The sequence below is a fragment of the Haliotis cracherodii genome, unplaced genomic scaffold (genome assembly GCF_022045235.1).
Source record: "Haliotis cracherodii isolate W230 unplaced genomic scaffold, xgHalCrac1.p SCAF_5, whole genome shotgun sequence".
NCBI classification, from domain to species: domain Eukaryota; kingdom Metazoa; phylum Mollusca; class Gastropoda; order Lepetellida; family Haliotidae; genus Haliotis; species Haliotis cracherodii.
In genome coordinates, this window is record NW_027266308.1 from 28,515,472 (window position 1) to 28,525,401 (window position 9,930).

The 9,930-nt window shown below is 44.2% G+C and overlaps 1 protein-coding gene across 1 annotated transcript; it reads left to right on the forward strand.

Moving 5' to 3' along the window:
• The first annotated feature begins 2,194 nt into the window (after window positions 1-2,194).
• Window positions 2,195-9,809, forward strand: LOC139443638 (uncharacterized). The gene is made up of 5 exons (XM_071224590.1): window positions 2,195-2,467; window positions 5,224-5,431; window positions 8,300-8,403; window positions 9,364-9,566; window positions 9,749-9,809. The coding sequence occupies exons 1-5, from the start codon at window positions 2,216-2,218 to the stop codon at window positions 9,807-9,809; spliced, it is 828 nt and encodes a 275-aa protein (XP_071080691.1). The 5' UTR covers window positions 2,195-2,215.
• Window positions 9,810-9,930: the final 121 nt, after the last annotated feature.

Genomic DNA, 9,930 nt, shown 5'->3' on the forward strand with positions numbered 1-9,930 from the left:
TTGAGATTGCTTCATTTTTGGAAACATTCTTCGACCCCAGACATTCTTTTGGTACCTTCAATGAATCGCCGATGGTCTGGTGTAATGTTTCCAGATGTGCCCAGATGTTCTGGATAGGCGTGTGTGTGTCTGGAGACGAAATATTAAAGGTGGCTCTGTAATTATATGGACCGGGGTGTCTTTGACTGCCAGAACGCCACTGCATATTGTCCATGGAAGGACCACTGGATAGTACTACCGAGACATCATCCTGGCGCCAATAGTTGCGCCCGACTGGTCCACGTTTTTTTCTTTCAAGACAATAACGCTCGTACTCACCGTGCACGCATTGCAAATGGGCAAAACATCACCAGAATGCAAAGGTTAGCGCGTCTGGGACATGATCGGGAGACGTGTACGCCGACGTGAAAGGTCACCCGCTACGTTTGCCGAACTGAGCCAGGCGCTGCAAGATGGTTGGGCAAGACTCCCCCAAACTGTCATTTGGAAATTGATTCAGTATAAACGAATGTTTGACCAATGGTGGGCGCATGACCCGTAGTTGATCACGTCATCTCAAACGTTTAATTTTTTATTGCACTCCCCTGTCCTCTTTCTTGGTTGTTTGCATCCATACAATACACCTCCAACATGTTCTGTTGATTGCCAGGTTATACCTAGTCATAATAGTCATTCCTTTTCTGATCCATCCACTACCATCTCTCGATAACACTTTGTATTTCCGTAATCTTCTGTTATTTTTGATTAACCCCTACTTTTTTGAGATTATATATCGTATAGATGCAACATATCCCATCTGTACTGGTCCGGTTATTCATATATAGTATAGGTGAAGGACAAGTCATCTTCCCGAGGCAAGGGAGTTAACTGACTGTAAAAGTCCAGTTTCCACCCTTGCCGAACTATGCTACAATTTCTTGGCTCGATCGTAGCGCCATCGGTTGCTGATACGACTTATGTCCCTTCTATGTACCTCCTTTTGACCTATCAGATTCCATCCCTCATATGACTTGCATTTACTTTTGCGGCGCCCATTCAAGACGATCTGATAGTAATCGAAATCTATGTTGTGATAAAACGGGTCTTATTCCGCGAAGTGCATCAAACAAGTGAGCACCTTGATTACAAACATGAAAGGATTTGGAAAATATCTGTTGACGCCGAGATGGTAGTATACACGTTTTGTAAATCCTGCAATCGACCGAAATCTGCACGCAGTTTACGAACCGGATGTGGATATCGTTACGCGATTTTGATTGGACTATGCATACACTCGTTAGTCCAGCCAAATATATAACTCCATAATTCCATCCTAGTTCGGCTAGGGTGGAAATTGGACTTTTAGTCAGTTAACTCCCTTGCCTTGGGAAGATGGCGCAAGGTATCGTGGCTCTAAATATTCAGCGTCATTATTGAAGGGTCACCTTGGTAAGTAGGGTGCCTAACATGAAGATATGCCATCAAGCGTCAATTGGTCAGAGTATATGATGGTTAAAAACTGCTACTACACACGTCTGAACGCACCAGTGGTTTAGTACATGCACGTGCATTTCCTGACAAGTAACAGTCAATGTGGGTATAAAATGGTTCTACCATACAAATGAATTGCGCCCTTGGAAGTTGTAAATGCGACCTTATTTGAGTACCTGTGTGACCCCTTAATAATGACATTGAGTAGGCTATAGCTGCCAGATACCCATCCTGTAGTTATTATATATTGCAACGTCATTGTTTTCTGCGGACGTTGGTTGTGCCATATCATATTATTACCTATAGCTTGATTGTAGCGCTGCAACGGTTATGCCATATTATCGATTGAAGTCTTCGTGAGACCAACCTGTCTTGTACAGACAATTGTGGATTGTATCTGAAACTAACATCTAGTCTGATCTCAAGATCTGACTCTTAAAATCTGACCTTTGCACACCGATAACATTAAGACCAGAAATATCCGTTTTATTCTCACAACCAAGCTAAAGTCGTCTGCTCCACTACAGATTAGAGATAGTCGGTGGAAATAGCAGCTAATTTTAACTCGGTCTCAGAGGTGAGGAGAAGATAGAAACATGTCACCATGGTTTCAAGTGTAAAGTTATCTGCCAAGGTCCACGCACTATCAACCGTGTTTGTTTTAGAACAGAGACAGCGTCACACTCCCTTGTTTCGCCCCTGTGCTTCAGTGGCGAGTCTCTCACACCGGGGTAGAGGCTGCAACATGAGGGCCGCACTAGCAAGGACCATCCGCTGCATATGTCATCAGACAGTTAACCCACCAGGAAGGCTATGTTTAAGAGGATTTGTGTTGCAGAATTCTGGTAAAGTCAGCCATCATGTGGGAGTGTGTTCTCTCTCTTCGTCCTCGTCAACTATCCTACGGAGCCCTTTTCCCGACGAAGACATCGCTGAGGCCCCTTTGGCTGAACATATGCTTCATCGTTTCTTCTCGCTGGGAGATCTAGATGCCTTGGTACGTGTCATCTTAAGGTAAAACTAAATGTGTCATGCTCCAGTAAGTGTGACCCCAACCACTGCAGCTACACGCTGTGGTATTTCAAATATTTACAACGTGTCATGTTCTCGGAGCGGAGGTTAGATTGACAATAAGGTAAGACATTTGACTGGTGGATTACCGGTGGCTCCTATCTGCATGTTACACGGACGCCATGGTATTGGTGATGTTAACGAACCCATACCATGTACTTCATAAACATATCATACGTTCCGCATGAGTGAGATGAGGTGGGTTTAACGTCACGTTTAAGCTTAAGATTGTTGCACTTACAATATAGCGACGAGTGCGCGCGTGCGTCAGCGTGTGCGTATGCGGACTAATTCCAATTTCATAGTGCTAGGCAGGCAGGGTAACAACAAGTACCATCTTTTAACGTCTTTTGGTATGACGTGGCCGGAGACCGAACCATGACCTTCCGCTCTCCGGGTGGACGCTCTATCCACAAGACCACATCTTCCGAAGCAAGGGAGTTAACTGCCTTTAAAAGTCCAGTTTCCACCCTTGCCGAACAAGGTTGTTATTCATGGGCTCGACCGTAGCGCCACCAGTGATTATTATTGTCCCTTCTGAGCCTCGCCTATGGACCAATCAGATTCCACCTCTCGTATCACCTGCATTTGTATCAAACAAAATGGCGGCGCCCGGTCAAGACGATCTGATCGATAATCAAGCTCTATTGTGTGATAAAACGGGTCTTACATCGCGAAGTGCATCAAATTGCGTGAGCACCTTGATTAAAAATATGAAACGATTTGAAAAATATTTGTTGACAACGATTTGGCGGTGTACATGCTTTGCAAATCCTGCAATCGACCGAAATCTACACGACAGTTTACTGACCGGATTTCGATTTTCGTTGCGCGATTTTGATTGGACTATGTAGAGACTCGTTAGTCCAGCCAAAATGTAACCCCATAATACCAGTCTAGTTCGGCAAGGGTGGAAACCGGACTTTTATAGTCAGTTAACTCACTTGCCTCAGGAAGATGCAAGACCATGGAGGCGGTCTTTCGACGGTTATTCAACATATCGATACATAGTGTAGAAAACTAAAGGTACTTATGTATCCCTCTTTGAAATTGAGTTAGGAGATAAACATTATGTGTTTTCAGATTTGTAGGTTCGCTGTGCAGAGTTGCGTCCCTTGGACACGGCAGAAACCTATGATGGTTCGAATCCCGGTTCGCCCAGATTATGTTTCTAGGTTTGTCAGCACCATACCCGTGCACGTGGGTTTCACCAAAGTGGTAAACGTCAGTGACATGCATCACTTCGGGCTTTCCTCCCACATTAAACTGACACGCCGTGTAATAACTGGAATACTGTTAAAAGCGACGTTAAACCCAACACACTCACTCACTACATATGATGATGTCAGCCCCGAAACGTCGAATAAAGAAGTTGCTGTCTTTAAAGGTTTTTTGCCTTCCCGTTCTTCCAACTTCTAAATCATGGACTCCATTGTACAACACTTTACGACCAGATTATAACATACACTCCGATTCGTTTTCAAATACCGAACAAATCAAGTCTTTGGAAGAAAATATGGTGTTAATGTGACGTTATAACACACGCCCTTAAAACAGCCCCAAGTTTCATTCAATTCATGCTAATCTCACTCTCCCTAGAAGTGTGGCGGTAGGGTAGCCTAGTGGTTAAAGCGTTTGCTCCTCACGCCAAAGACCCAGGTTCGATTCCCCACATGGGTAATATGTGTGAAGCCTATTTCTGGTGTTCCCCGCCGTGATATTTCTGGAATATTGCTAAAAGCGGCGTAAAACCATACTCACTCACTCATTATCTAGAAGTCATTTGTGGTTTACGTGGAAGCTATATAAACGCCATGTCACTGCGAACTGTAAATGTGCCAGGCAAACCAGTGATTGAAAGAATCGGACAAGATGACATGCAATGCAATCAGTCATGCACAAAATGCCATCTCACCTCAGTCAGTAGGGGTGAATTGGTTAATGCATATAGTCGTATCCCAATTGTTTGGATCGATGATCATAAACATGTTTAACCCGCCTTTTTATTTTGAGGAAATACGGTATGCTTTGTGTTTGGACGAACTCATCGACCTTTATAATGTTTGTACCGTTTCATAGGACAGGGGTCTTGTCAAAAGAGGAATGACTTTCACAGCTGCATCATTGCTCCCTGTGTACCCGTGAAGATCCGGATAGGTCTTCAGCAACCCATGCTTGCCGCAAAAGGCGACTATGATTGTCGTAAGAAGCTAGTAACGAGATCGGGTGGTCAGGCTCGCTAACTTGGTTGATGTATATCATCGTATCCCAAATGCGTAGATCGATGCTCATGATGTCAGTCACTTGATTGGCTCGATTGTTTACAGACATAAACATGTTATTTAGCTGGAATATTGCTGAGTGCGGTATTAAACAACAAGCAGCCAACAATCAACCAAAGAATGTCTCTCATTGAAGTCCCAAGTTAAGCGCCGCCACCCCAGATAATATAGATCTACATTGTTATTATTACTTTTAATTAATGTTGTTGGTTTTTTGTGTGCAATATTGCGAATTCATCAATGCCCATATGCTCTACACACGTCCTAAAATACATAAAGTACGGCGTTAAGCAACAAACAAACAATTGGCACCAATTGGGTCATTGTCCACGTTAAATTCACGCCATGTGTTGTCCTCCTTCGGTGAAAAATCTCTACAATCTTTGCTGTTACTGTTAAGGTCGACTATGACACGAAAGAGATCTACACCTTCTCTGAGCTGTCCGATGCCGTCGTAGCAGTCGCTAGCAGCCTCACCAGACGGGGATACGTCAAGGGAGACGTCATCGCGGTCGTCACTCCCAACAACGTCCACATAACATCACTGGTGCTCGGCGTGTCGGCGATTGGAGCCACTGTTGCAATGATCGACCCGACGTTAACTCCAGGTACGAAATGTAACTACATCAGAATAGAAATATACAAAACCGTGGCTAATCATTGTATTAAATTAAACACTGATGCCTTCAAGTCCGGAATAATCTTATTAAAATTAGACCTGGTTCCTCGATAAGGTACCTCTGTGTGAAGATATAACAAACCCGCTACAGAAAGGCGTGGCAGGTGAAACTTGTGTAAACTTTGAAGGAAATCTAAATCCGCAACAATGAAAGGCTCGGCCTTCATTATTTACATTCCGAACTGTTCGTTTTCGAGCAAGAAAATCAAATCGGCTGGTTTGAATGTTTGGCTCACTCGTATGTGAATTAAGAAGCAACTGACCCGACTACCACTGGATCGGTCATCAGTTCACAGAGAGGTATCGTACCGGAGTAAAAAGCCTGATCTTGATGTCCGAAAATGTACATACCGAAAGCAGTCGGTCATTTTATTTCTTACGACTGTCTGCTTGTACATGATTGTTAAGAAGACCCGTTATTGGGCCTTTATTCCACGAAGTGACCTTAATGTTACGACTTATGTAACTGTATTGTCTTTTTGTAGGCTCAACTGGTGCGTCTTTGTGATTATGCAAAATTAATGCATATTGATATCATCTTCCCGAGGCAAGGGAGTTTACTGACTGTACAAGTCCAGTGGAAACGGGACTTTTATAGTCAGTTAACTCCCTTGCGTCGGGGAAATGAATGATAATGGCTGCAATCTCATTAAAATCAGATCTAAGTTCTCGCTGCCGCTTAACAAAGATCACGGGTCACGTCAGAACAACCGTTCGCAGACTTTGAACGCCCACTGAAACGACTCACAAGATGTCGACATCAGCCAATTAGAAAACAGCTTTCCCGAGCTAAACGACACTCGTTTCAACCTGGAGACTTCCATTTTAGACTACGGTTGAAAAATATGTTGACACAGTTCTCCATTAAAAGTTTGAAAACTGAACAAACGAACATTCCGGAATGTCTAATATATGGTTGCGATTGTATGGCAGTGCTTCCCACGTACTGTGCAACGCCTCCTCCGTTCAAATGTTTATCCAACGGAAGCGAGAGATAGACGATAATTTTGACGGAATCAGTCGTACGGGCCGTAACTAGCCCGTGTTAACGTTTTCGAGGTTGCATGATTAGAAAACACATTCCGACCGTCACTTTCATGATCTGGTAAACGACGCTTTGATCGGTCGGATGAAAGGTCGTTCAGACGTGACCCGTAATGGAGTGTCCTCAGATCTTTGTTTAACGATAGCGAGAACTAAGATCTGATTTTAACGAGATTGTAATGGCTGCTACCAGTTGGGATTCCAGGTTAGAATTGGTCCCCAGCAAGCTATGTTGGTCGTAACATGCGTCTTAACGGATCGGGTGGTCAGTCTCGGTGACTTGGTTGATGGCGTGTTAACGTACCCCGACGGGGTAGATCATTGGTCCAATACCAAACACGGGATTGTCCGGTCCAGAGTTTGGAGTCAAACAACAAAACACATATATGTGTATGATTACGGCTGCAGTCAGAAATAATCCAGCTGCGTCACAGAAGCCTGTAAATTATCCAGCCAGACGTGTGGTGGACTACAATGTGCAACGGTCTATGGAGCACAATGGCGTACAATGGTGGCACGTTAGTCTGTTACGACTGTACGGAGGCCCTTTCTGCAATCCTCAAGGGCTGTGAGACTGTGCGCTCAACTCACAGCTCAACTCGTAGTGAATCGGCAGGCAGGTGCAGTACATACTTAAAGCTGTACTTGTTTTACTTTTACCTTGCCTTTTACGCCCAATGGAATCTGTTTCGGCAGATACTCAAGACTGAATATTCTGCGGCGTTGACGTTTTATATTCTGTTGGCCATAACATATTGTCTCAAAATTGGTCCTCATAGTATAGGACCGTCTCCGTGCTCTAGCGTCTGCTCAGAGTGCGGAAGGCCGCGTCATACCAAAAGACGTTAAAAAATGGTACTTTTTGTTACCTTGCTTGGTGCTCGGCTTTAAGAGGCTTAAACAAGGACTGGTCGGCTCGGAGTCAGTGTGCTGTGTCTGAGTGGGGTATTCCTTAAAAACTGCGGCATGATATCTCAGGGGGCTAGCACTATAAAATCGACATAAGTCCGGTCTAGTACAAGCAGACACATGCACGTCGCTATGTAAGTGCAAGAATCTTGCCTCACCTCACCTCATTATGGTATACAGGAACATTTGCTGCCGTTTATATTGAAGTCATGAACTATCATTACTCCATTGCTTCCTTTTTGTTTGTTGTTTAACGCCGCACTCAGCTACACGACGGGGGTCTGTACATAATCGGGTCTGGACCAGACAGTGATTGATATAATGAGCATCGATCCACACAAGTTGGGATCCGATGACATGCAGTCAACCAGCACTCCACCCAAAATGCAATCTGTTACGAGAAGCATAGGTTGTTAGGGGGTCTCTCGAAGTAATATGTAGGTAACGGAACAAGCCGAGTGGACTCACAATGCAAGTTCTGTTAATGCTTTAGGAACTCGTGGTAACAATATTTCCATAGATTCCTGTGTAAGTTTTGCTTTGTGTTGTTCGCTGTTTAACGCCGCACTCAGCAATATTCCAGTTCTATGACGGCGGTCTGTAAATAATCGAGTCTAGACCAGACAATCCAATGATTGATATCATGAGCATCGATCCACGCAATTGGGATACGATGACATGCATACTTCAACCAAGTCAGCGAGCCTGATCGCCCGATCCCGTTAGTCGCCACTTACGACAAGCATAGTCGTCTTTTACGGCAAGCATGGGTTGCTGAAGACCTATTCCACCCCGGATCTGCGCGGGTCTCCTGTGTAATGTATTTTTGTGTTGTGTCTGATAGAGGAAATCTCCCGTCAGCTGCAGGGCTGTGGTGCCAAGTGTGTGGTCTGTAGCCAGCCTCTCGTCTCTCTGGTCAAACACATGTCTCAAACACATGGCATCAAGGTAAGGAAAGCGTCAAAACATAACCGTTATCATATCGTAACCGAACTCTGGGCTAAAAGCAGAGTCCCTTATACAATTAATGCAATTTCGACTATATCATAGCCATGTGTTTATGAACCACTATCTATAGTGATGATACCAGGTGTTCACGAAAAGGTGAGTGTATCCTGCACCGTAAATTGCGTCTTTAGCCAAGAAAATCCATTATGGTACGATGGGACTCCGTTTTGGGTATGAATGCCATTGCGCCCAGAAACAACGGGGTGTATAAAATATCCAATGCAAATGAATAGCGTGACCTTTATCATTTACATTGCGAACGTATGTGTGAGAGGCTGATATCAAAGTTCAGCTGACACGGCATCGAATCCGAGTGAAAGATCTGATTTTAATATTGTGGCGTGAAGGGCATGTTGCATTTGCTGTACGTTACGGGAACGGCTATATTCAGTGTTAGATGATCTAGTTGTTTGAGAACGGCTATATTCAATGTTAGATGATCTAGTTGTTTGAGAACGGCTATATTCAATGTTATAGATGATCTAGTTGTCTGAGAACGGCTATATTCAATGTTAGATGATCTAGTTGTTTGAGAACGGCTATATTCAATGTTATAGATGATCTAGTTGTCTGAGAACGGCTATATTCAATGTTAGATGATCTAGTTGTTTGAGAACGGCTATATTCAATGTTAGATGATCTAGTTGTTTGAGAATGGCTATATTCAATATTAGATGATCTAGTTGTTTGAGAACGGCTGTATTCATTGTTGGGTGATCTAGTTGTTTGAGAACGGCGATATTAAATATGTAATGATTTAGTTGTGTTTGAGAACGGCTATATCAGATATGTAACGATCTAGTTGTGTTTGAGAACGGCTATATCAATGTTTGATGATCTAGTTGTGTTTGAGAACGAGTATATTGAACGCTGGATAATTTAGTTATGTCTCCACTGTAGGACCTGTTTGTGCTGGGCGTGGCTGACGGAGTGACGCCATTCTCCACCCTCCTGGAAGACGACGGCCGGATGTTCCGTGAAGACGTCGTCATCGACCCCTACAGCGACGTCATGGGTCTCTTCTACACCGGCGGCACCACGGGGCCACCTGAGGCGGTCATGCTCACCCACAGCAACATCGTGTCAGCTCTACATCAGATCAGGTGGGTTTACAGGAGGAATACTATGCGCAACCATCATTCAAATAAAGCAAGATAATCCGCAGTGCGGACGATTTTGTACAGCTGAGCCCTGGTAATCCGGAAGCTCCGCATTGCGGACGATTTTATACAGCAGGGCCCTGGTAATCCGGAAACTCCGCATTGCGAACGATTTTATACACCAGGGCCCTGGTAATCCGGAAACTCCGCATTGCGGACGATTTTATACATACAGCATACGTTTAGAGATAAGACCTAAGACCACTGACTCGATTTTCTGTTTACCTCTCCACTGTGAACAGTACCTTGAAAATGCATGTGACTAGCGAGAGATACGCTGTCATCTGGTGTCCGTTACCGCACGTAG

Bases quoted from the DNA above. Each gene is read 5' to 3' on its own strand.
- LOC139443638 (XM_071224590.1), top strand. From the start codon at position 2,216: ATGAGGGCCGCACTAGCAAGGACCATCCGCTGCATATGTCATCAGACA. The intron at 2,468-5,223 runs GTACGTGTCATC...GTTACTGTTAAG, and splicing joins TGGGAGATCTAGATGCCTTG to GTCGACTATGACACGAAAGA. The intron at 8,404-9,363 runs GTAAGGAAAGCG...TCTCCACTGTAG, and splicing joins CTCAAACACATGGCATCAAG to GACCTGTTTGTGCTGGGCGT.